Below are 25,965 nucleotides of genomic sequence, written 5' to 3' on the forward strand. Positions count from 1 at the left end.
CATTCTGTTTTGTGTTTATCAGCTTTATCGAAAAAGAAAAATGATGGATAACATCTAGAGTCAGCCAGGGGCAAGAAAACAGCACTGTTTGCGAGAATACAGGTAGGTGTAGCTTTTCTAGAGGTCAATTAGGCATTACCTGCCAAAATTTTAAATGCCTGTATAAGCAATACCCCTTTTGGAAATGAATCTTCAAGAAATATTGATATATATATATCTTTTTAGGATATTTATTGTGACATTGTTTAAAATAGTAAACAAGCAATCTAAATGTGCTTTTCCAGGGAGCTGGCTAAGTAGTTTATAGGATAATCAGTCTCGTGTGGTGAAGACCGTGGACTCTGGAACCCGAGGGCCTGAGCTTGAGTCAGAGCACCACCTCTTCCTAGCTCTGTGACGTGGAGCAAGTCATGGGTCATCGCTCTGTCTCAGGGCTCTCATCTGTGAAGGGGGTGATAGATGGTTCCCGTCTCGCAGGCTTGTCATTGGTGATTGAGTGCAAACACGTAAAGCACGAGTCTGCCACAGAATGAGCATGATAGGAGTGTTTTCTATTGTTGGTGGTGGTGTTGTGATTGCTATTATTATTCTGGGAAATACTATTCAGTCAGTAAAGACAATGAATGTTCTGACATGGAATATGCCATCATAAAAATGTTAATTGGATAGAAGACTGTTTCAGAACAATGTGTGTGGTAAAATCCCATTTACTAAAATAAAAAATCGTATTTTCAAAAGTCTGCAAATGGATGCACCCAACTGTTAACGATAATTTGAGAAATGGGGCAAAGAGTGGAGTGAAAGGTGGAGGAAGGCGGTCATATTTTATTTTATCTGCCTCTAAAGTACTTGAATTTTTTTTTTTTACCACAAGCTTATATCACTTTGCAATGAAAATGTAAGGATATTTTACCTATCTGGTCAGCATATTACGTATAGCTTGTATGTTTAATGGATATTGATCTAATTATAATATTGGAAAGGTTAGCCAGTAGGTCTAGGCAGAGCTTAAAAATTACTGTGTTTAAAATTTGGTTAAGTTAAAGCCAACTACAGATGACTAAAATCAATAAATCACTGTGAAAACTCACCCATTTGGGAGCCAGCCCTGATGGCCTAGTGCTTAAAGTTCCACATGCTCCACTTCTGTGGCCCCGGTTCTGTGCCTCCCGGGTGTGGCACCACACCACTTGTCTGTCAGTAGCCTTGCTGTGGTGGCAGCTCATATAGAAGAATTGCAAGGACTTACAACTATACACAACTATGTACTGGGGCTTTGTGGGGAAAAAGGAAGAAAAAAGGAGGAAGCTTGGCAACAGATGTTAAGTTAGGGTGAATCTTCCCCTGCAAAAACAAAACAGAAAAACAAAAAACTCAACCTTTTGGGGAATGTGAGTTGTTTTGGAACTCAGAATACTTTGGCTAAGTGAAAAGACCTTATTATGAAAATAACAGATTTTCATTTCCTCTCTAATTTTATAACTCTTGGCAATGCAGCCTTTGTTTTGCTGTGAAACGTTTGCAAAGGAAATGAGTGTATGCACTGAGTTTTATTTTCCAAAATAAATACGTTTCAATTTTGCCTAGAGATTGTAGGACACTGTGACATTGGGGTATTGCCTGGAACGGGGGTTGCTGAGGAGTGTGGAGACAAGGGCTTTCTTCGGGGCTCTAGACTTAGGCAAGAGTACCTAAATCACAGACTTGCTGAAGCAGCTCTAACACTCCCTGAAAGAGGCCGCTTTGAGAAGGGTGTTTCTTTGGGGATGCTGGGAGCCCTTGTTCAGTAGTCATGATGCCCACACATGTGCGCCACCTGGTGGGCCCTGGCGGTATCTCTAGTGAGTGCACCGTAGGAACGCCAGTTCTGTTGCAACTTAGGTAGTCTCCTGTCATCACATGGTGTGGGGGAGGTCAAGTTAATGAAGAAGATCATATTTCTGTAGTTCTAACTCTGCTAGTTCCTTTCTCCAGTGATAAGACGTGGGTGGGCAGTTGCCAAATGACTATATTTGGTCAAGAAAGGATGTTGTTACAGAAATTCTAAGACTACTTTTGTTTTTTTTGGAAGAGCAAAGGAATTCTTTGCAATAAAAACCATGGAAGTTTTTTTCTAACGTGCCTTTAAAATTTTGAGAAATTTAAGCGATACAAAAAAATATCCTATAACAAGTACCCGCAGAATATCCAGAATTGACAAGCATTACCATTTTGTAATAGTGAACATGCTTCATCATTGTTAACTAAAAGAAACAAAACGTTCCGAGTGAAGATGAAATCCCTTTTGTATTTGTCCCTGATCACACGCCTCTTCCTCATTCCCCACTGGAAGTCACTGGTATCAGCTTGGTTAATATCTTTATGATGCATTTTTATACTTTGAAGTTCAATTCTATTCAGTTCAATTCAGTAAATATTACTGCCCACCTCCCATGTGCCAGGCACTGTTCTGCACACCTGGGTACATCAGGGAGCAAAACAGACGCAAGTCTTTCCCTTCATGGAGCTTGCTGTCTACCTGGGGGAGACAAGGAAGATTCCGGTTTTTTTTTTATTGAGATGAAATTCATATAATCTAAAAGGAGCAGTTTTAAGTGTACAATTCAGCAGCATTTAGTACATTCACAATATTGTGTAATCATCACTTCTGTCTAGTTCCAAAACATTTCATCATCCGTTAAGCAATCGCTCTTCACACTCTGCTTTGCCAAGCCTCTGGCAGCCACTAATCTACTGTCTGTCTAAGGATTTACCTATTCTGGATATTTCATGGAAATGGAATCATACAATATGTGAACTTTGGTGTTTGGCCTCTTTCACTTAGCGTAGTGTTTTCAAAGTTCATCCATGTTGTAGCCCGTTCAGTACTTCCTTCCTTTTTATGACTGAATAATACTTCATTGTATGGATATGCCACATTTTGTTTATCCACTCATCCATTGTTCTATGCTTAACTCTTTGAAGAACTGCCAGATAGTTTTCCACAGTGGCTGAACCATTTCACATTCCCATCAGCAATGTATGAGGGTTCCAATTCCTCCACAATCCTTGCCAACATTTGTTATTTTCCATTATTTAAAAAAAAATTATTATAGCCATCCAAGTGAGTGTGATTCCAAAGTTCTTGGCCTACAAGAATAGAGTTAGCATAATTGAGATGAGGAAGGCTGTGGATAAAATAGGATAGGATAGGAGGGTCAGTGTTCAACTTGGTCAGGTTGAATTTGAGATGCCTCTTAGACATCCAAGTGGTGGTGTTGCGTAGACATCGGATAGATGAATCTGGAGTTAGAAAAGGAGGTCTGGTCTGGAGATATAACTTAGGAGTCATTGGCATTTAGTTTCTGTTTTAAGCCATGGGACTAGAATATAGACAGAGAAGAAAACCAAGGATTGATCCCAAAGGCATTCCAAAATTAAAAGGTTGGGTAGAGGAGGAGAGACATGCAAAATAAACTAAGAAGGAACAGCCAGTGAGGTAGACAGAAAATCAAGAGAGTTTGATGTACTTAAAGGTCAACTGGAAAAAGTATATGACTGAGGAGGACTGATTGACTATGTGAAAGGCTTTCAAAGGTCATGTGATTAGAACTGAGCATTGAACATTAGATTTGGCAATGTGGAGGTCATGGACAATCTTAATGAGAGCAGTGTCAGTGGAGTGGTGGGGGATTGGAGAGAGGCAGTATAGATAACACTTCCCAAATTTTCTTACAGAAAATAAAGAAATGATGCTGTGGTTGCTGGGGAAAATGGGGAGAAGAGAAGGTCTTTTTTTTCTTTAAGGTGAGAGACATAATAGCATTTTTTATGCTGATAGGAGTGATTCAGTATAGAGCAAAAAACTGATATCTCAGAAGAGGGGATGATTATTGGAGTGCTGTCCTTGAGTAGGCCTGAGGGGATGGGATGTAGTGTACAAGTAGAGGGACTGCCTGTAGACAGGCGCATGGCGGGTTCATCCTTGGGAGCAGGTGGGAAGGCAGGTTCTGTATTCAGACACGGGAAGGTGGGAAGATAAGGCAGTGAGGTCTCTGGAAGTGAAGTAAGAATGAAGTTCATGAGCTGGGAGTGCGAATGAGGAAGGTGTTGGAAGTTTGGGGAGAGAAAAGAAGTGTGAAATAGCCTTTTGGAAAAGTGGATGAATAAATGGAGTAGAGATGAGGAGAATGGTTGCTTGGGAATGTTAGGGATCCACTTGTGATGCAGCATGGATTTGAAGTTTGTCTTTCTCCAGCCATGCTTGGCTGCACAGGTGCAGGAGTAGAGTTGTGTGTATAGAGGGCTAGAGGACAAGCAGGTTCAACAAAGCACAAAAAGGGCAAGGGAACGGAGGGCACAGGCAAGAGAGTGGTTATACAGATGGGTTTTGGTTTTAAGCTGGATAAGGGGGAAAGAGAAGACATCAAGGGCTGAGGTATGGTGACTCGGTACTGTGATCAATGGATTGCCTATCCTGTGGGGGCAAAGAATCGTTGAAGTCAGGGCAGCAGAGAGAGCGAGAGGAAAAGATACAGTCTTGTAGACAGAGAGTAGGATGCATTAAATTGAGATTATGGAGCATTTGCAGCTAGTGGTAACGACAGGGGAGTGGTTGAGGTAGAGTGGAGAAGATTATTGAAGAAGTAGTTCAAGGAAATGACCCACTACAGCATCGGAAAGAGTATTTACATATATATCGAAGTCTTCAAGATGAAGACTCAGGTAGTGATGGAGACATTCCATCACAGTGAGAAAGAAGGAGAAGAGAACAGATCTAGGGGTCAGTAGATAATGGTCAGCCTTAGGACACTTAGTATTGGGTGATCTAGTCTGATGACATGAGAGTCAAAGCTGGGGCTTTTTTGGGAGAAGGGAGGGAGAATGAATGGTCTCACAGTGGCAGTGAAGAGCAGAGAGGACTCCTACTCCCATGTCCTTATCCAGTGGTACAGGACGAAGGGAGAAGAAACAGCTTCCCCTTGAGAAGGCCACAGGGAAGCAGTGGCTCCAGGGGACAGCCAAGGAGGAAGGGAAAGGCTGAGGAATAGAGAATATAACAGATACTATATTATAGAGTAGATAATGTGGTGGATATTAGAATAGATAATATAATGCACAAATTATAGTGTTATTTTGTGTATATACAGCTTTTTACAACGGCAATGTAGTATTTAAAATCAAATTCTTCTCACCTTATTGCAGTTCTCTTCCTAAACATGTGAACTGTGACTTTGAGAATCAACAGCTGCATGCTAAAATACAACTCCAGCAGAGCCCCAGCACATAAAAGGCTTTGTGGAATAAATTAATACAAATTTCACTATGTCAGGTTGAGATCAAGGAGAATAGGGCAGAGGCTTAGAATTTCTAAGGAAATGGTCTCTTCCCTGGGAGGGTTCCATTATTTCATTTAACCGATATTTATTGAGAACTGAGACCTGTCACTTGGAGGACGAAGTGCCAGCTTTAATGGAGCTTAAATTTAAATGAATGTGGTTCACGAGCATAAGACCAGATTTTTGAATGAAGAGACTTGTGCATGATTGAGATGTTTTCCAATCAGGCTCCCAAGTATTATTTAAGATCTTCCTCAAAAGTGGACTCATTTTATTTGTGCCTAACTAGACCTTTTTACAGCCTCACCACACCTAAGGGACACGGTTGTGTGTGTGTGTGTGTGTGTGTAGGACAGGGGCAGTAGACAAGGGAGGAAAGAACCACATCTCTGTCATCTCTCTTCCACTCTTGTCCTTCTTCCTCCATCAAATTGGAAGCCTCGAGTGTTGAGTATAGAATTATTGGAAATTAGGAAGTTTACTTTAACCTTTTTATTTTGTAATTCGGTAATGCTATTTCTATAGATCAGAGAGCATCATTTGGATAAGTGAATGGAATTCATTTAAAGATACAGAAAGAAGGAGCAAGAGTGCTCTAGGTATCTTTTTTGGTATTATATGTTTGCAACACTAGAGATGTTATTTTTGTTTCCATTCAAATGATGTGCGGCAGGAATTAGAGAGGACAAACCCTCAGGTGCAGTGGCCGGTGGGGGTTGTGGTCAACTGTAGGGCACGTGGTCCTTTTGAAGGCACAGCTACTGCTCGACTCCAGGGCTATGGTCCAGGGTGGGAATGCAGGCCCCCAGGGGCCCAGAGGGCCAGATCTTCTGATGTTTCAAGAGAAATCAGAAAACTGGATTTTTAATGAATTCCCAGTTTTTAAATGTTGGAAACTAATTCCACCATGTTTACAACATGAAAGAAGCCAAAGAAAATATTCATTGCACAGGTGGCCAGTTTGCCGTCTCTGATACAGACCATCACCAAACCAATGAGACCATTTATAATGTCTAATAACAGCCATGGTCACTTCAGACTGTAATTCCAAACATGCAGACTTACTGTGGATTTGCGCCCTCACGGTGCAGATGTCACAGTCTTCCCCATTTTACATTTGCTCCATTAGGAGCCTCTAGGGCAGCCCTGTCCAATGGAACATTCTGCAGTGATGAAAATGTTCTGTGTGTGCTGTCTGATACAGTAGCCGCTAGCTACGTGGGATTGCTGAACACTGGAAATATGGCTAGTGTGACCAAGGAACTGAATTTTTAATTTTATTTAATTTTAATTAATTGAAACTTAAATTTAAATAGCCACATGTGGCCAGTGGCTACCAAGCCTTGTCTCCTGGTCTCTGCACCTTTCTCATCCCAACAGAAACCCAACCAAGAGTTACTGAATTGAACCAAACCAAGATACGCCTTTGATCACAAAGTGGAGTAAGGAGAGAAGGGAACAAACCCACCCCAACATTGGGGGGGCTGTGGGGCAGGGCAAAACTCTATACCTCTCAATAGTTGAAACTTATAAACCAAGCTGACACACCCAAATAAAATGCGTGCCTTCCTCCTGCCTGCACGTGTTCCTTCATAGTGGCCTGGAGAGCCAGGCTCACATGTGGAGCTCCTAGGGCTTCTGCCCGGGAGCTGTGGCGTGGGGACGAGCTGGCCCCTCTGTCCCCACCCCGGCTCCACCCTGGCCACAAACGACCCCACTAGTGAGCCTGGTCAGAGTGAAACTTCACCTAACTGGAGCTCGAGGACCGTCTTTGGGACCCTTCTGCTGTTCCTGTGCTCTTTGCTCCCTCTTGGCTGTAGCCGCGTCTGACTTTAAGATGGCTTGCGCAGCTTTGTAGAATTGCCATGAGTTCCTGTATTGATTGGGTGTAGACCTCCCGTCTGAGACAAGCGCTATGATCTGATTGATGCCTTTTGGGACCCCACGTAAGTGCCTCCCTCGTTGCCTACAAATTGAGGGATAATCACTTGTCTGTATGGGCTTGTGCTGAATTCTTCAGAGGCAAATTAGAACTGAACTCGGCTGCTGGTTTTAAAGAGTGTTTGAGTTAAACAAGGAATGGGTACAGATGTGACTTTGGCCAAAGGTTAATAGGAGAGTTCACTTCATTAAGCAGCTTATTCACCATCACTAAATCATCTTTGACGATATGCTTCAGAAGGCTTTTCATCCTTGGGGCAATCATTTATGCCAAAAGAATTGGGGAATGAAAGATAAATTAGAGATTGCTTTTAATCCATGTACGAATCAATCCAATGAGTTCCATGTAATTAAAGTCATTAGTTAAAAAATCAAGTCTCTCAGTGCTTAGGATGTGTATCTGGATTATCCTCATCTAAATAACATCTTTCAAATGATTTACAGATTCTGGTGTTAAGGTAGACACAAGAGAAAAAAAGTAATAGTCACACTACACGTGTGCATATATGTACGTGAAAGACTTGAGTGGTTTCAGTTGGAGGAGAGGTTCTGAAGCTTATTTTGAACAATTGATTGATCGCATTCTTTTCTGGTTGTCGACATTTATGCTGGTGGTGTACCTGTACTGAAAGTCATTTTGTGACCACTCAGAGAAAGCTGGGGAACTCCACCCTTATTATGTCACAGCTCCCTCCTGTGGTGACAAAGAAGAACGGAACATCATCCGTGACAGTTGTATAGAAATAGTCCCAGGCATAGAACTGGGAAGAGTAACTGAGATGGTCTGCCAAGATTGAGGGCCTCTGGTCAGTTGTCTCTAGAATTCAGGGTTGTCTCGCAAGTAGTTTCCCTGCCTTCTGCTGAATGGTTTAGACCCTGCAGAGGACTCTGATATGTGATTGCTGTGCCCTCTCCAAGGGCACCCACGTTTGATTGCTGTCTCAGTTTCCTCCTTACTATATCCACTTTTCATGGTTAGAAACTATCTTGTATGATTCATATCTCGTAAATGATGCCATAATTGAAATTAATGTAAATATTTTCCTGCTGAAACGTGTTTTCCCCTCGGTAACTGTTTTCATAATACAAATACTTGGCAATCTTGGGGTCGTTTTAGGAAGTGATGGTTTCTTTTTCTCAGTGCGTTGACCTAATTTCTTCTCTGCCAACATCAATTTCAGTCTGTTGAAACAGAAATCTTTGAAGCATTATTGGAAACCGAAAGATGTCTTTACATGCTTGAGGATTCTTAGCCTGAGCAAGTTTGCTTGAGATTCAATTTGAAAGCACCCTCTTGCCCGTGCATTTATTTCCAAGGGATTCTGTCTGTATTGAGCTCTCTTAGCCCTGCTGCCTGAGTTGGCTGCATCTGTGGGGCTGGGCAGGGGTGGTTGGGTGCCGCTGAACTCATCCAGCGACAGAGCGAAACATGGGGACAGTACAGGGAGATGGGATTTGGGGTGAAACTGGAGATGGGAGAAATAGGGAAAGATAAGCAGTTCCCAACCCTTCTCTCTGTTCCTTTGAGGGGGTGGACAGGCGTATTCCGCTGCTATGGAACAATTAGGAGTCTGCTTTTCCTCGTTTCCTCTGGATTCTTGCCGAGGGGAGCAGCAGGGCAGGGTTGTCACAGCGGCCACAGGAAGCTTCCAGTCTCCACTGGCTGCTGCTTTAGAATGCTGGATAGACTTTTTACCAATGCAGGACGAACATCTTAAAATACTGAGTAGATGAATAATGAGCACTCTTTGGAGGGACGTAACGGTGTCTTGTTGGGCTTCTCAGATACCTTTTAAATATTTTTTAAAGGTGCAATAAAGATTTCATTAAAAAGATAAAATGGATTTGCCCTATGCACTACATTAAATAGGCTATTTGTATGCATTGGTAAGAGAATTTCTCTTTCCTTGCACCTTTCCAGGGTCAAAGGGGTGGGGCCAGCTCTCCACTGGGCCTGTTGCCACTGGGTCTGAGACTCTTCCTTGCTGTGGCTGGATACTGTAGCTGTTAGGGGGTGTGTGGAAGGGTGAGGCCTTGTGGGTTCAAGAGGAAAGGACCAGCATTTTGGATGTCCACGGTTTTTAATGAAAATATACAAACTACTGTTTTATAGAAAATTCCAATTTTTTTCTACTTCTCACTCTCCGGAAATTTCTCACCTTCTTGTTGATGGTGTCTGGGGCTGGGGATCAGTGAGGTGGCCGTTATTCTGCGATTCAGCGTGTTCTGACAGAATCAAGCTGAGACGTCTAACAATTTTGATTCACACAAGCGTCCAAAGAGTTCTTAACCTCAATAGAATCTGGATTCAGTCAACAGGCAGATAATTATTCGGAAATCCTTCTTCATATTCTCTTGTGGTTTCTGCTAAATGGTAATTTATTTGAGGACAAGTCTATTTTTCTTGGGGAAAAATCATGCCAATACACTGTATGAGCATTTCTCATCACAGAGAAAGCAAAATTCTCATTCTCCTTAGGTTTGTGCAGGGCTCTGACACAAACATGAGGACGGTCCACACCAATGTTTGATGCACCTCCAGCCTTCAGCTTGCCATTTGGTTCTTTTGGGAGGACCAGAGACGATGACGCAGACAGGACTGAGGGAGGAGCTGGAGCTCCTGTGTGGATCCGAGGCGTACAAAGGCCTGGAAGCCTTTAGTGGACACAGTGATTTGAGGGAACTGCAAGGAGTTCTCGTGATGAAAGCAGATGGTACTCATAGGGGTGTGGTGGGAGACAAGTCTTTAAGGGGCTCGTTCATGAAGGACCTCCCATGCCATGGTGAGTAGTCTTCATTTCATCTTATAGTCAGTGGCATGCCATTCCCAAATTTTATATAGGAGTAACATATATACCGTCTGGTTAGATGGTAAGCTAAACCTAAAAATAAAAAAACAAAATAAAAACAATGGCATCCAAGAAGTGTCAGAAGACAGTATATGGTTGGATGTTAAATGGGTGGGGCAGAGGTGAGTGACAGTCGTGGAACAGAGAGGTTGCTATGATCGCAGCCCTCAGGGGCTTCTTGATGGAGGAATGGATGACACTGCACTTTGAAGAACAAGTAGAAGGAAAAGGAGATACTTCGTTGATGCCAGAGTGGGGGGTTTCCACTGTTTACAAAGACAAGGTCTAATGGAAAGAGGAGGGCAAGGCTCTTTGCTGTCACTCTGCAGTCGATGTCAGCACCTCACCCCGTCTGAGGACAAGTGTCCTTGGGCACAGCGTGGGGAATGGTTGAAGCGGTCTGGGGGAGTGTCCTAGAGAAAGGACCTAGAGAGGGGGTCATGAGCGGAGGCTCCTTCCAGCCTGAGGACAAGTGTCTGACATTCCAGAGCCCGGGAGCAGTCCTTGAAGGGTTTGTGTGAGGTCACTGAGTGTCTAGCACCTGCTGTGTGCGAGCACTGAGGCGCTGAAGTGGGCTCTGCTGTCGCTCCTGGGCCCCTGACTTGCCGGCGATGCCTGCGTTTCTGTTCTAAAGACCGTTGCCTGTGGGGAGGGAAGATGTGAGCGGTTCTCTTGACTCTGTTGACTCACAGCCACTTCTTGATGCTCAGGCCTGATAAGTGCCGTGGACTCTTCTAAGAAATCAGAACACTTGGCCCTCAGCATGCATTTTATTCCTTGGGTTGAATTTGCTCTGAAACAAGTATTTGGCTTTGCTGCAAGTTATTCCTGCCCTTTCTAGGCCTAACCATATTAGAGGACCTTTCCTTTTTGGTAAGAGGGAAAGCAGTTGTGAAAGGAACCCAACCCAAGCCCAGAACACATCAGGCTCCAAGAAAAAGGAAATTTACCAATGTGTGGGGCTCTGCCAACATTTCCCACAATTATGGAGATTAATTCATCCGGTCAGTATCCTACAACAGAGTGGATGCCATGCTAGGGACACAGAAGTGTACAAAATGAGTGTGGCAACAGCCCTAGGGGAGTTTACAGTAAGTGGGGAAGGACAGGCGGGTAACCATAAGGCACTGGATAGATGTTTTTGCTTATATGCACTGTTATTTTAAAGGGTCCTGGCCTGAGCTTCCATTGAGGTCCCGCCTCTGCTGTGTGCTTGTTTGTGATTGAATCCTCCTGAGGCAAAATTTTTAAGCAATAAAATGTTGTCAGAACATAGAAGCAAAGAGCCCAGTAGTTTAATGTGATTGAGCAACGCTGGTAGGTTTAAAGTGTCTTAGCAGAAAGGCTCCCAGCACCTGAAGAGCCTCTAGTTTATTCTTTAAGATCAGGCTGAGCTCCAGACTCCTCTGATGAGCAGGAACTTTTCCTCCCACCTGTGTGGGTTTGACAGCGCTCCCCCAGTGGTTTAGTCCAGACCTGGGTCCCGTGTCTTCCTCGGAGCGCTGACCCCACTCAGCATGGAGCTGTGGTGCCCCTGAGGTGGGTGGGTGGCCTCCCTCCCTCCCTCCCCCGGCTCGGCGGGGTTCTCCTCCCCCACGGGAGCAGCAGCCGTTTCTGGTCAGGTTGGAGGTGTGTGGAAGTCGGCACAGTGCCTGCGTCCCCTGGGTCAGCCTGAGCTGTCACTGTAATTTCATCCCAGAAGCAACAAAACCAAACTCCGTTTAAAAGGAAAAGAGAGAGAAACGTAACTGAATGTAGCAGCACTCAGTGTTTGCTAAAAGGCTACACGCGGGGCCCACGTTTTAAAGAGCAGATTCCAGGAGAAATTCTGAGATTGCAAGCTGCAGCCCTTTCTCTTCCAGCTTGGTTTGGCTGCTTTCCAGAGCCTCCAGGCCAGCAACTGAGGGATGAAATGTAATCAGTGGCGGTACGTTTGCACCACATGAAGTCTCCTGTGCCTCCGAAGGCTCCGGTGGCTGTGGGCGAGGCACAGCAGCACCAGCCCCCGGCTGCTGGCCCCCGGGACGGGAGACTGGATCACAATGGTAAGAACCTCCGAGTTGTCGGCAGACCTAGCTCGTTACCTGGGAAGGAGTGCTTAGCGTGCGCTGGTGAAAATGGCTGTTGGGAGTGTGAGACGGAGCAGACACATGAGCTCGGGGCACTGGCAGCTTTTCACTAGATGGGCAGGAACACCTTTGCCACCAGAGCATGGAGTTTTGAAAAATGATTTCTTTCATGTCAGGAGTTGTGCTGCCTTGTAATTAATGAGGACAGTTTGCTGGGCTCAGACAGGGAAGGACAGTCCCCATGGTGACCTCACATGCAACCCTGATTAATGCAGCCTCTGAAAGTGGACTCGTTCCTCTGAATGTCATTGTAGTTTCTAGGAGACTTCTTCAGAGAAATAATTACCTGTTCTCTCGATGTTTCCATGTGGGGGTGCAAACCCATTCATACCGAGGCGGCTTCCTTGGCTGACGAGCGAGCTGTCACAGGTCTGTGCGCTTCACCCTGGATTGGAGGTATTTGCACAGTAACATCGCTGGCGCAAACTTCTAAGTGATTGTTTTTTCTTTTAAAACTATCGTTTGCAGGCAGCAGTGACAGGAGCCCACGTTTTAAAAGAAGGTGTTGTGTGATGTTGTTTGGAGGAAGTGTGTGTGGTTTACTCCAGCAGAGCAAACCTCGGCAGCGGGAGACAGCCTTAATGGAAACGTGAGGTCTTGGATGAGGCGTTCAGATTCACCGTGGAAATGAGTGTGCTTAGTTCTTGGTCTCTGCTCCGAGTGCCTTCTCCAAGTGCCTCTTCTCCATCACTCATGATACAAGGAGGAAGGGAGGATAGGAGGAGAAACTGGTATAACAAGGAAGCCACGAAACATTTTTTTTACGGAATTAAGGATAAAGGACATTGGTAATAATAAGATTGCATAACACTTAGGAGAAAATAAAACCTATTACTGTATAGAGAGCATGCCCAAAATACACTTATTTGCTGCACAGCTGATGTGTGGGAAATGATTATTCTGTTTCTAATCCAGATGAATGAAGAGAGTGCTGATGAAGGGAATGTGGGAATTTTTAGAAGTACATAAGACCGCCTTTCCAACAACTCAGAAAAGGGGAAACTGGAAAGCGGCTTTATGAGAATATTTCATTTCACTTCCTGCCCTCATCATCCATACTAGATCACTCACTCATAAAACAGACCATAAAAATAAAGCTACGGAGATAAGGGTCAGGTTTTTCCCTCCTTAATTGGTATCTGGTACCATTTGTCATCTCGTCCGTTTCAGAAGCTCTTCTGACGAGTGAAGGAGATGTTGCAGTCGTGTTAGACACGCACCCGTTTCTCCTAGGCCAGCAGGATGGATAAAAACCAGCGTATCCAGCGTGAGGATTAAATGGGGCTCCTTAGTGCCTTTGAATGTTTTGCCTGAATTCTTGAGGCATAATAATTTGTTTCTTCTCTTTACTAGCCTGGGAACATTCCTTTAAGGATTAAAAAGGACCAGGCTGAAATGCAGATGGAGTCCCGTGGCAGCACACTTTAAGTGTGGGCCTAAATGTAAGTGTAGTGGCGATCTGTACAGCATTCGGGAGAAAACGAGGGGCCGGTCGGCGCTGAGGTGACGTAAGTGCAGTGGCACAACTTGGTGAAAGTGTGGAAGGAACAAACTTTCCTCTGGAGCAGCGGAGGAACGGTGGGAACGAGGAGAGTGGCTGCACCCAGGCCACTCTCTGGTTATTCTGGTTAATTACTATTTAGAGAGTTGGAAAAATTACCAAGTGGTACATTAAAATAAAAGCTTTGGTCTATTTGAGCCCTTCTTAACTGCAAACACTAAAATGGTAACACTTTTGTGGGGAAGACGTCCTAAACAGCTAGTTTTTAACTGTATTTCACCTTTCCTATTAGGGAGAATTCTGCACAGAGAGCTGTGGATTGGAAAGCCAGCCTTTGATAGTAGGGGACTGAATCCATAGATTAGATTTTCATTGAGTCCCCTCCGTGATGAAAGGAACCGCGCCTGTTTCTCCTCATGCAAGTGTGGTCAGTTCTCTCTCTTACCCAGGAGGAAGGACTCTGTTGGGTCAAACCCTCTCCTTGACCTCGTTAGAATCAGGAGCGTGTCAGGGCTCTCTGGTGTCACACCAAATAAGTTGGGCTGGCTTGGGCTCTGGCCTCTGAGAGCTGTTTTTGTTTTATTTATAAATTTAAAGGAAATGCAAATGATTAAATCCATACTACATAATTCAAACAAGTTTAAGTTACTTCAAGGCAAAGGAAATGCATAGATGTTTTCAAATAATGTATTACAAGTCCTGAGGACATACGTGCAGTGTACCAAGTGTTTTAGGCACTTTAATAACCCTCATCCTTCCTTTTAAGCTGATATTATTATTACTGTCCCTATGCTACTGAGGTAAGGCACAGAGAAATTAACTACTTTCCTAAAGACACACAGCTGGTAAGGGTGAGAACAAATACAGGGCCTTTCGTTCTTAAACTACCTCATCATACATCTATCTTTTAAGATATAAAGGAGAGGGGGCCAGACCAAACCTTCAAGGACTCAGCTGCTAAAACTTCAGATGATCTTAGACATTTCTCCTTCCTCATATCCAGTCTGTTGCCACCACAGGTCTGTTCTTCCTTGTCAATATCACCTCTTTTGGTTTCCTGTCCTTTGTATACCAATACCATAATTCATACCTTGTGTTCCCTTTCTTGCCAGTTTCTCTTAAACTGGGAGATGGTCTCATGTAATGGAAAGAGAGTTTAAACATACTCAGGCCTAGAGTTAAATTTCTGTGTCAGCCACCTGTTAGTTGTGTGATTTTGGACAGTGTTTTTTTAAACTACCGATGAATGTTCTCATCTGCAAGTGAGAGTAATGATTGCTGCCTCCGTTGGGTCATTGTGAGGATTACATTAATACATTTGTGTAAAGTGGGATGTTTGATTAGGCTAGGGACCATGGCAGAGAGAAGGATTGGAAGGGAGCTTTTGGAATTATCTAGGTACAAGATGATAAGGATTTAAATTAGGATGGTGAGGAGAAAATGAAAAAGAAATCAAAGCAGAAGATGGCATGAAGGAAAACTTCACATGCTCTGGCCACTGATTGGATGTGAAATGTGAAAAGAAAAGCGAAGACCCTACCCCTTGAAGGAGTCGCTCCAGAGAATGAGTGGAAGTCCCTGGCTGCAACTCTTCCCCTCCTGGGCCTGGTCCTCATACACAGTAGGTTCTGTGTGTTGGGTTGAATGAATAAAGGCATGTACCAAGGAGGAGAAACTCTGAGTCAGAATATATGACAGATAACTCCTATAGCCTGTTACCCAAAGTCCAATAAGGTGTTTTGAAGTGAGGGACAATGTAGTGTGTTCTGAGAAGAACATAGAAGCTCAAGGTGTAAAGTGGCCTTTTGATTATGTTCCTGAGGAGAAGAAGGTGGATTCAGAGGATTAGAGGAGGTTATATGCACCTACAACCCTATGTCCACAGGTTTTAGAAGTTTGAAGGTGATGTGTAGAGAACAAATGGGATACAGCTAGAAATTACTAACGCTACAGTGTTATTGTCTTGATAATTGGTAACCTGTAGCCACGTTGATAGACGAATGGCAAGATGTGGAGGACAATGAGTGGATATCAAACCTCCCCCTCAAAAAAACACAAAGCACATATAATAAAGGTATGAAGAATTTTATTAATTAGAGTGGGTAAGATGCTGATTGTCAGAAAGTCAATTTCCGTTTCTCCTTGAAGATGTTATCAAGAGCATTAAAAATTATAAATTGCACATATCAACAATATAATGAAGATGAATAGTCTCTCTCATTCATTTTTCTGTGGTTCTTCTGCAAACTGCTTTTGATGGAAGTGCAAAGCTGAAATAAACAAATATGAGCTCAGTTCAAATTTACATCCTCTCCATCAGCCTCGTGGGTACAGGTGATTCATGACGGATGCTGGACAGGGCCCACTGCCCGGTGGGTGAGAAGACACAAGAACAACTATATATGGGCTGATGGATAAAATACCGTTGAAGTTGTTGCTGATTCAGCCTAATGTTGATTGTAAAATCAATGTGATAGATGGAAGACCTAGAATAAAGAAACCAATTAGCTGCATAACCTAGAAATTAAATAGGTTCAAGATGGATGAAGTCTCTGGAGAGATGCTCAGAGGATTGCAGGGGAAATGGTATGGTTCAGGTTTTTAGCCTTGACTTGCCACTTTAAGTGCCCTCCTGGAAATGTGGACACAGCAATCACATCAGATGTCCCTTGGGTACTTCCGGTTGAGCTTAGCTAGTCCAGGTTCCCCCTCCCCTCCCTGTTATCTTCTTGGGTCAGCACTCCTCATTCATCGGTGTTCCCAGGGGCCTGCGAGTGTGCATCTTTGTCCCTCATCTCTTCCTTCCCATCTTACTCTTTGGAGTTAGCAGTCCAGTGTGGATAATCTGCCCAGATGTCCTGGACCCCCAAGGTCTCGCCTTGGGCATCTTCTGATTGACTCTGTGAAGGGCCCAGACTCCCCACAACCACCAGCCTGAGTCAGGCCACCTTGTCTCGGCCCCATCCTAGAAGGACAAGCATATCCATTTGGAAGAAGTTGGTATTTGGATTTATAGCTTGTGTTACAAAAATAGTTGGATTAATTTCCTCACTTATTTAATTATTGTGTTTATTTTGGTTTCAGTAGTGAAATCTAAACACAGTAAAACATATATGGAAATATTTTAAGAACTAGATAAAATCTCTGATAGAGAGAAAGGGGGGTACTCACACTCATGTTCTTAAGAAATCTCACTTTTTAACTAACTATTGTGCTGTGTGTATGTGATTTTAATGTTTCTGGCTGACACTATGGCTGACTCATCATTTCATAGGACATATGGCTCGTGAGCTTCAGTGCTTTGTCATAGCAAGAACAGGCTATATTGTACTATGTTGCTACACCTAAGACTTCCCCAATTTCTGTTCACTTGGCATAGAGATTCTTTGCAAAACTGTTTCTAACTTATAATTAGTACCGTTGAAGAAAATGAATGCTGCTTACCCAATCTAGGACTTAGAATTGCCTATTAAGTTGGTGCAAAAAGAGCGTTAACAAATAATGGATGAATTTTTTAAGATGCTGAAAACTAAAGACTGCATAAAAATGGACAAAACTCGTTCCAGGATTATATATGTTTCCTCTCCCTGCCTGGAGTATTGATTTACTTAATCAAGGAGTTTTAGGTAAAAATTTTTATTCAGGTATAACATACAAACTGACAAAGTGCATGACTTGTAATTGTACAACGCACATTTTTGCAAAATGAACACAGTCTTGTAATTAGCACGCAGCTCAAAGAATAGAACATCACCGCGCCCGAAGCCCGTTCCTGCAGCATCTCATGGGTCTGACTTATAGCCCCAAATTGAGTTTAACCTATTTTTAGGCTTTATCTACCCTCCTTCATTTTTGTTTTAAAAAAGAAGCAGATAATCCCATTTGTGTAAAATTATATCAGCAGGACTCTGAGCAGGGATGGAGATCCAGAGGAATATGCTCACCACTCCACTGGAGGGGCAATTTTGGAGATATTTTTGAACTTTCTTCTTCATTCTTTTTCTAATTTGAACAGTGTTCTTTATAAAAATGAGTATGTGTCATTTATAAAAAATATGTAAGCAATTTTTTTTATTAAGATTATGATAGATTACAACCTTGTGAGATTTCAGTTGTACATTATTGTTAGTAATGTTGTGGGTACACCACTTCACCCTTTGTGCCATCCCCCCACCCCCTCCTTTTCCCTGGTAACCACCGATCGGTTCTCCATGTCTATATGTTAACTTCCACCTATGAGTGGGGTCATATAGAGTTCGTCTTTCTCTGTCTGGCTTATTTCGCTTAACATAATACCCTCAAGGTCCATCCATGTTGATGCGAATGGAACAATTTGGTCCTTTTTTATGGCTGAGTAGTATTCCATTGTGTATATATACCATATCTTCTTTATCCAGTCATCAGTTTCTGGGCATTTAGGTTGCTTCCATGTCTTGGCTATTGTAAATAATGCTGCGATGAACATAGGGGTGCATGGGATTCTTTGTAAGCAGTTTTTTAAAAGGAACTATGATGCTTCAAAGTACGCCTTTGGAATGTTTTATGATGGGCATTGGCCAGATCGTCTTTCAAATCGCCTGGAGGCCAAGTCTGTGTGATGCTCTGGGCCCTTAGTGGGGAAGACTTCTGTGGTCCCGTCAGGAGTTCTCTGAACGTCGGTGAAGGTGCAGGCGAGAGCCTTCAAGCTTGCTTCATCCTGAAGCTTAAGGCTGAGCCACTAAAAGTGCTGGAAACAGTTGTAAATAGCAAGGGTTAAAATATGCTGCAGATCAATTATCTGTATGTCTTTGTAAGGGATAAGTCCAATCAGAAATAATTTAATAGTCTTTCCAGGACTTCACAATGAGACGTAACCCATGCTTCAACTTTAGCAGAGGATCAATTATACAGACTTGCCAAGTTCAAGTGTTAGTTCCCTTGGGCCCCAGCGGAAGGTGGTCCCTGGCTCCCCTGCCTTGGATGGGCAACCCCGTCCCCTGGGCAAATGACGCTGCCTCTACTCAAGCTTTCTCACGGCTGTTTATTACTATTACTTTCAAATGTGTCGAAGTAATATAATCTTAGGCCTCCTAAAGTCATATTCCTCGTAACGTCAGGAAATGTTAATTCTTGTTTTATATTAAAGGAAGACAGAAAAGAGCTGATGACTCTAAATCTAAAAGTAGCCTGACATAACGGAGGAAACTAAATAAGACACACTTAGTAGTAAACCCAATTAATTTTTTTTAAAGTTTGTTTTTTTTCTGATTACAAAAGAAACGTATGGCAATTGCAGAAGATTCATAGCATGCTAAAAATAAAAGAAGAAAAGTAAAATCATTTAGGACTAATACCTGTTGGTCTTATATAAATAATTCTAGCCTTTCTTCTGATATACTTGTGCACTTTCTCTCGCACACATATATACACACCACACACACAGTTTTACTAAAGGCAGTGGCCTGAGTCTTCCTTCAGTTACATTTTCACAGTCTCCTGCATTTTGCTTCATAGTGTTTATCACTATTTTAAATTATGTATTTATTTATACTATTATGTGTTTAATGTCTGGCTCTCAATAGACTCCCATGAGTAGGAACCATGTTTCTTATCATAATCTTGATGGCTAGAATAGTGCGTGGCATATTAAATATTTGTTGAAAGAACAAAAATAAGAGTATTATTTCATTTACATGCATAAGTGAATATTCATTTATGAATATTATTTATGAATGTGCTGTTTAGTCTTGACTTTTTAACTTAATTTATCATGGCCATCATTCCATGCCAATGTGTCTAGCTCTCTGTCATCATTTTAATGGACTTGGATGTTTCCAATTTTCCTGCAACATTATTGTTGATCAGAATACTGAGTGAGCATCTTTGTACATTCAAGGTTAAACGATTGATTGCCAATGTAGTTCTTTTGCTGTTTCACTCGTACAACATCAAGAGGATGAATGATCTAATTTTAAAAGTGTTAAGTACAGTAATGGACAGAGCATTGGGAGGGAGCAGAGAGAGGGAGAGAGAAAGATGGGAGATGGTTTTCAGAAAGAACATGATGTTCTTTGCTTAGTGGGTGGTGGGTGGATTGAGAAAAGCGTGGGAAGCAGAGGAGGAGAAGCATGTGATGAGTCCACCAAGGCAGCATCTCTGCTCCCTTGTGGCTAGAGTCTCTGTGATTCTGAACTGTGACAGCCGGGCTACCTTTAAGGCCAAGGACTCCTTATCCACCGCTGCTCTTTACATGGTCCAGCTGGCCCGTATAATTGGTCAAGTGTGTTGACTTTGATGAATGGCTTATGCCGTGTGCCTGATCAGCTTTACTATACCGTCAGCCTCAGGTAAATAATCCTCACTCATTTAGTCATTCCAAATCAACACCGATGATTTAGAAACAGCACCTGGGTGGGCATAGTCTGCCCTACTAGGATGCTAAGGTGTCACTCCTACCAACTCACTCAGGACCATGCAGTTGGCTGGACTTGATTCTTGTGACGAGTGACCTACTTTCAAGCTTTTGAATGCTTGGTATAACCAAGCTTCATTCCCTTCTGCCAGGGTGACTCAAAATCGTACTATTGTCTAAAAATGGGTGAATAAAAATGTCCACTTTTAAAAGATGAAAAACCTTCTTTAAAAGCTCTGTTCAAGTAATTGGGGCTTATCTAGTAAATGTCAAGTTGAACTGTATCCTGGGACTACTTTTGTTTGCCAAAATCTGAGAACGGGGCTATTTAGCTCCTGTTCTGAATCTTTAGTATGTCCGGTCATTACAATGATATTTAAAAGATTGAAATATAAGCAAAAGCAGCCAATACGGGGCCCAGCACCCAGCAGATATTCAGGACCCAGTTGTGATTTGGAGTCTTCCAAACTGAAGCATGATCGATGGAGCACTTTCAGCTGCCTGTGACTTACAGTATCCCTGTTTCTCTCGATACTTGTGGAACAGGAAGAGTCTGTTTTGTTTTGTTTTGTTTTTTCCCAAACATTTATTTAGCACTTATTGCAGGCATGACCTTATTCTAGGAAACTGGAGTTTGAGAAAAAACTCCTGATTTCATGGAGTTTGCAATCTACAGGAAGATCAGGCAGATGTATACGTTAGTGCCTGCCGCCCACGTGCATGCTTCACCGCCACGTGGAAGGTCAGATAGGGCAGCCAGCGTTCAGGAAGACAGAGGTATCAGCTCTCTCGGTTGTGATAGGCAAGGCCTTCCTCCTTCCTTCCTTGCTTTGCTTGCTTTCGTCTGCTCATCAGCAGATATTTATGGACTGCTAGGTGCTCCAAGCTCTTCTTTTTCCTGGGCAGACAACTATTCTACACTTCTCTTCTTTCCCTACTATTGGGTGTGGCCATGTGAGTGAGATTGGGCCGTCTGCATGTGGGCGGAAGTGATCTTGGCTACTTCCAGTCCTGCCCCTAAACACTTCCCATACACTCGCCTCCATGTTTTTCCCATTCTGCTACTGTCTAGGGTTACTAGGAAGCCACATGTTGAAGATGGCCAAGAGACCATCAACCTAGCTCTTGGGATGACCTTGCTGAGCAAAGGCCTCTTTCCCCTCCCCACATGCAGCTGACTTGGATTCTACAAGAGCAGGAAATACACTTTGCTTGTTTTTGAGCTGTTCTACCTTTTGATCTATTTGTTAGAACAGTGAACAGTGAGCTAGCCTACTTTCATCAAGTTCCTTCTAGGTTTTAGTCCTGATGCCGGGTGGTGGGGATGTAGTGGTGATCAAAGCAGATGAGATCCCTGCCTTCTGCTAAGATTCTGATAAGGGAGATAAACAGTAAGCATTTAAGCACATAAAGCAGAACTTTGCATGTGGAGATATGCAGAGCTATGAAGGAAATCAACAGGGTGACAAGAGCATCATGTTGGGGAGGGGCCACTGGCTATAAACTGGGCTTTGAATGAAGTGTAGGTCTTGATTCTAAATAGGGATTGTTGGTTAAAGCCTAAGAGTGGGAAAATAACTGTCAATTAAAGGAGGATGTTGGAAAAGCATAGAAACCAGGACAGCACCACAGACCCCCTTCTAAACCTATTCCTGCTACTTCTGTGAGTGGTAAGGAATTTCCAAGAAAATTCCAAAAAGTTCCAGAGGTCGTGTTGTTCTGATTAGCTTAAGACTATCATAGCATTAGGCAGGATGTGCAAGTTTGAGAGAATGTCCTTGAGTTTTCTTAAGAGAGTTCAAAAGCAGAGAGATTTATACTTAGTGGCTCCAAGTGACTTTACATTGATTTTGTACCTTTTGATGCCTTTAAAGGTCAAAGGAAAATATCATTGACTTATGCAGTGGCCTTCAATGACGTTGGCAGGTGTTATTTTTCAGTTTGAATTAACCCTTGTGGAGGGAGAAGTCAGCGTGGAGAGAGGTAATTCTTTTTTTCTCATCTTGGTATTCTTCAAAACATGGTAACATCAAGACTTTGGCTTTTTGTTGAAATTGTAAACTTACCTATGTTATAGTTTAGATTCTTAAACATGAATATTTTTTAGTATCCAAGACACAGAGACCCACTCATACTGACTTAAGTTAAAGAAAAATTTATTATGAGCAACCAGGGCATCCTAAAACCCCAGCAGGAAGCACAGCCACGCTTCCTGTGATGATAGTCCTGATTGTGGAGAGACCTCCAGAAATCAGGTGGCTTCTTCCATTTCTCTCTCTCTCTCTGGCCACCTCTCTGCTTCACAATGTCTACTGCCTTCTCCTGTTTATCTCTGAAGACTCCCACTCATAGCTTATTCATTAATATACCAATACATGAGACCATACCTCACTAGATAATCTCAAACGGCAGCGTCAGCTCAATGATGAAGAAATCTGTGCCCTAATTCCAAATGCCCAGCAATGAGCATCACAATGCACACTCCTGTCTCTTCTCTTTTTTGTAGACCCTGATTCAAACAGCCACGTCCAGAGGGCAGGTCGTATGATCCAACTCCCATGTAACGTAGGCCATATGAAAACTGTCTGAGAATGGACAGCAGCAGTACAAATACAAAGAATAACGCTCTTGCCATCATCCATGCTGAGACCAGCATTTACACACACCCTTCTACCCATCCCTTGTCCTGAAGATACCCTCTTAGCCTAATCCTACTAATGCCCAAACAACCATAAATGGTACCACCCCTCCCTGACCGGAGATTGCCCAGTGGACCACATGGACCTAGTGCATTCAGAGAATCTGGGGCACTTTGACAAAGTTTCCGGTTAGTGTCAGACTCCATAACCAAGGAATACCTAAGAGTGCTCCCAACTCCAGCAACCCTCCACACTATTCTGCAACTAATGGTCCAGATGATAACCCAAACCCCTAAGATGTAAAAAACGTAAAAAAAAAAATAAGAAGAGGAGGAACAAATGCAATTTTAAAGCATCTTTCCTTTATAAAATGAATGGGTAGGTAATACCCCTCTGTGGTAGCTCCACTTACGGATAACCAGTCCAGAGCTTATACAGTAGTGTAGTGGTTAGAGCATGGGCTCTAGATTTGAATCCCAGCTCTGCTAACCAATTGATGTGTGACCTCGAGCAAGTTACTTAACTTCTCTGTGCCTCGGTTTCTTCATGATCATAACTACCTCAAAGGGGAATTGAGAATTAAATGAGTGGATATTTACAAAGCTTTGAACAATAGCTGACACACAGTAAGTACTTATACAGATGTTTGTAAACTAGCTACATTCTTCAACACCGGAGAGAGGAGGGTCACTGATGAGGCTGAGTGAATCACGAGGGCATCAGTTCTTTGAGCCGCTTTCTTGGCAGGGGGTGAGGAGGTGGTTAGAAAATCTTACCCACTCCAGCTTCTGCCCACTGGGAAGATTATGCTAAGAGATTTCCTCCAGTGTCTTTTGCCATCTCTAAGAGGGGCATTGGGGAAGCTTTCCCCATGCGTGGCTATGCCCTAAGTCATTATTTATTCCTAGGTCCGAGGACTGCCCAAGAAGCAAGGACTCTGAACCCTTGTGTATAATAACCTTATAAATAATAATAATAATCCTTCTGAATAATAACCTTGTGAACTTTGTGTATAATAGAAAATAGATATTTGATTTCTGTCCCTGGTTCCTGGCACAGAGCTCCTAAAACCCTTGGGATTTCCTGAGTGATAGAAATATCTTTTGTTATTTATAAGGAGCTCCCTTCCACCATACTTGAGTTTATGCTAATGAGGTGACTCAAGCCAGGGCCCCTAGATAGCTTCAGGATGGGGGCTGGTTACCAGAAAGACTATTTGGGAAGGAGAGAGGGACTGGAGATTGAGTTCAATCAATCATGCCTATGTAGTGAAACTTCAATAAAAGTCTCTAAAACAGTGAGGCTAAGGGAGTTTCCAGGTTGGTGAACACATATGCTAGGAAGGTGGTGTGCTCCAAGAGGGCATGGAAATGCTATGTCCCCTGCACCCCATACCTTGCCCTAAACTTCTCTTCCATCTGGCTGGTCCTGAGCTGAAAGCTTTATAATAAAACTGTAATTGTATAGTGCTTTCCTGAGTTTTGTGAGTCATTCTAGAGAATTATTGAATGGGGATGGGGTGGTGTGGGAACCCCTAATTGGTAGTCAACCAAGCAGAAGTGCAGGTGGCTTGGGGCTGGCATCTGAAGAGGAGGCAGTCTTGTGGGACTGAGCCCTTAACCTGAGAAGTCTGTACTAAGTACGGGTAGTTAGTGTTAGAATGGAATTGAATTATAGAACACCCAGTTGGTGTTGGAGTGACGTATTTGAATTATTGGAAAATGACACAACATGTTGTCTGAGGCAAGGCTAGAATTTATCTCCAGACTTGGAGTATGTTGTCTTATGTCCACCTGGTCACTTGGTAGGCTCTCTGGAGGGACATGCAAGTATAGTACCATATCTACCCCCAGTTAATTCAGAGTTAACCATGTGTGGAATTTGTGCTGTCACTGATCTTCCTCTGGCCCCAACTAATTGTGTTCGCTGTAAGCACAGAATTTTGAAACAGTAGAGACCTTAGAGGTAATCTGGTACTTGCTCTTCATGAGGATGCTTGATCCAAAGGTCAAGTGACTGCTCAAAGGTCACATCCAGCCTTCTATCCATGGGGTTCAATTTCTAGGCCTCCTGGTTTAGTATCCTGATCCTCTTTCTCTCCTGCTTTGTCCAACCATATGTTTTCTAAAAGTTTAGCTTCATAACCCAATGAGGCTTCTCTTCTTTTTGTTTTTTTCTGCTTTTTCTCCCCAAATCTTCCCAGTATTCCAGTTGTGGGTCCCTCTAGCTGTGGCACGTGGGAGGCCACCTCAGCATGGCCCAGTGAGCAGCACCATTTCCACTGCCAGGATCTGAATCTGCAAAACCCGAAGCAGAACCTGCAAACCTAACCACTCGGCCATGGGGCCAGCCTCTCTTCTTTGTTTTTTTAAATTCATAAACTAATTTTTAGAAAGTTTCTTAAAATAGATATTAAATGTAATAGAAATATATGACCATGTGGTGGTGGGTAGGAACATGTGTACCTCCTGATATAGGCCAGAGTATAAGAAATGCTTTTTTTAAAAGCTGAACATTATGGCAGTGACCAGACACATTGCCAGTGAGGGCAGAAGACACACAGTACCTGAGCTTGTATCCAAATCCCCAAACCCCTAAGGTGGGCAGGTTCTAAAACTTGGTCAATAATCATTCAGTCTCCGTATCATTAGCTGGCATTGATAGCCTGATTGTCTTCAGTGTCACTCTATTGCCTTTGTTTTTTTTCGATAAAAAGCTTTTCCTGTCTGTGCACTTGAGCTGTTGTCGTTATTAATTAACGTGATTTCGTTATAAAGATATTTTTATAATTAAAAAAGGCAAATCCTTACAGAGAAGGATCAGAAGAACAATTACGTATTAAAACAGTTGCTAGGGGAGATTTTGATAGGAAATGACTTTACTGGTTAAACATTTATGACCAACATATGGCCTCTGGAGGCGACAAGCTGGAAGTTGCAATTCATCATTTAACAGGGCAAAAAGGATGACATGGTTGTCTGTGTTTTGAAGCAGAAAGAGTGTTGTTCCGATGATAAGAGGATAGAAAATAAGACCTAAGAAAGAAATTTTAAAGTAAATGGAATTCTTTTACTTAGAGAGTGGAGGAGCGTGGGACAATTTAATATGTGTTTGAATGTAGGAAGGACTGCGACAGCAGAAGCTCATGATCAACTAGTTTCCATTCCTTCCGTGAATAAAGAGAGTGGATGGAATTT

At 42.9% G+C, this 25,965-nt stretch overlaps 1 protein-coding gene across 8 annotated transcripts in view; it reads left to right on the forward strand.

The window, feature by feature from the left end:
• PLD5 (phospholipase D family member 5) overlaps window positions 1-25,965 on the forward strand; it is a 359,670-nt gene that overhangs the window by 62,747 nt on the left and 270,958 nt on the right. Inside the window, exon 1 of one of the 8 annotated variants that reach the window (XM_014738007.3) lies at window positions 11,719-12,153. The exons of 5 other annotated variants lie outside the window; for them this stretch is intronic. In XM_014738007.3, the coding sequence (XP_014593493.1) occupies window positions 12,151-12,153 (3 nt within the window). In that variant the 5' untranslated portion in view covers window positions 11,719-12,150. Of the gene's footprint in view, window positions 1-11,718; window positions 12,154-25,965 lie in introns of those variants that run through there. 2 more of the 8 variants (XM_070256063.1, XM_070256065.1) reach the window with 2 other exon arrangements.

Source organism: Equus caballus, chromosome 30 (genome assembly GCF_041296265.1).
Source record: "Equus caballus isolate H_3958 breed thoroughbred chromosome 30, TB-T2T, whole genome shotgun sequence".
Classification (NCBI taxonomy): Eukaryota; Metazoa; Chordata; class Mammalia; order Perissodactyla; family Equidae; genus Equus; species Equus caballus.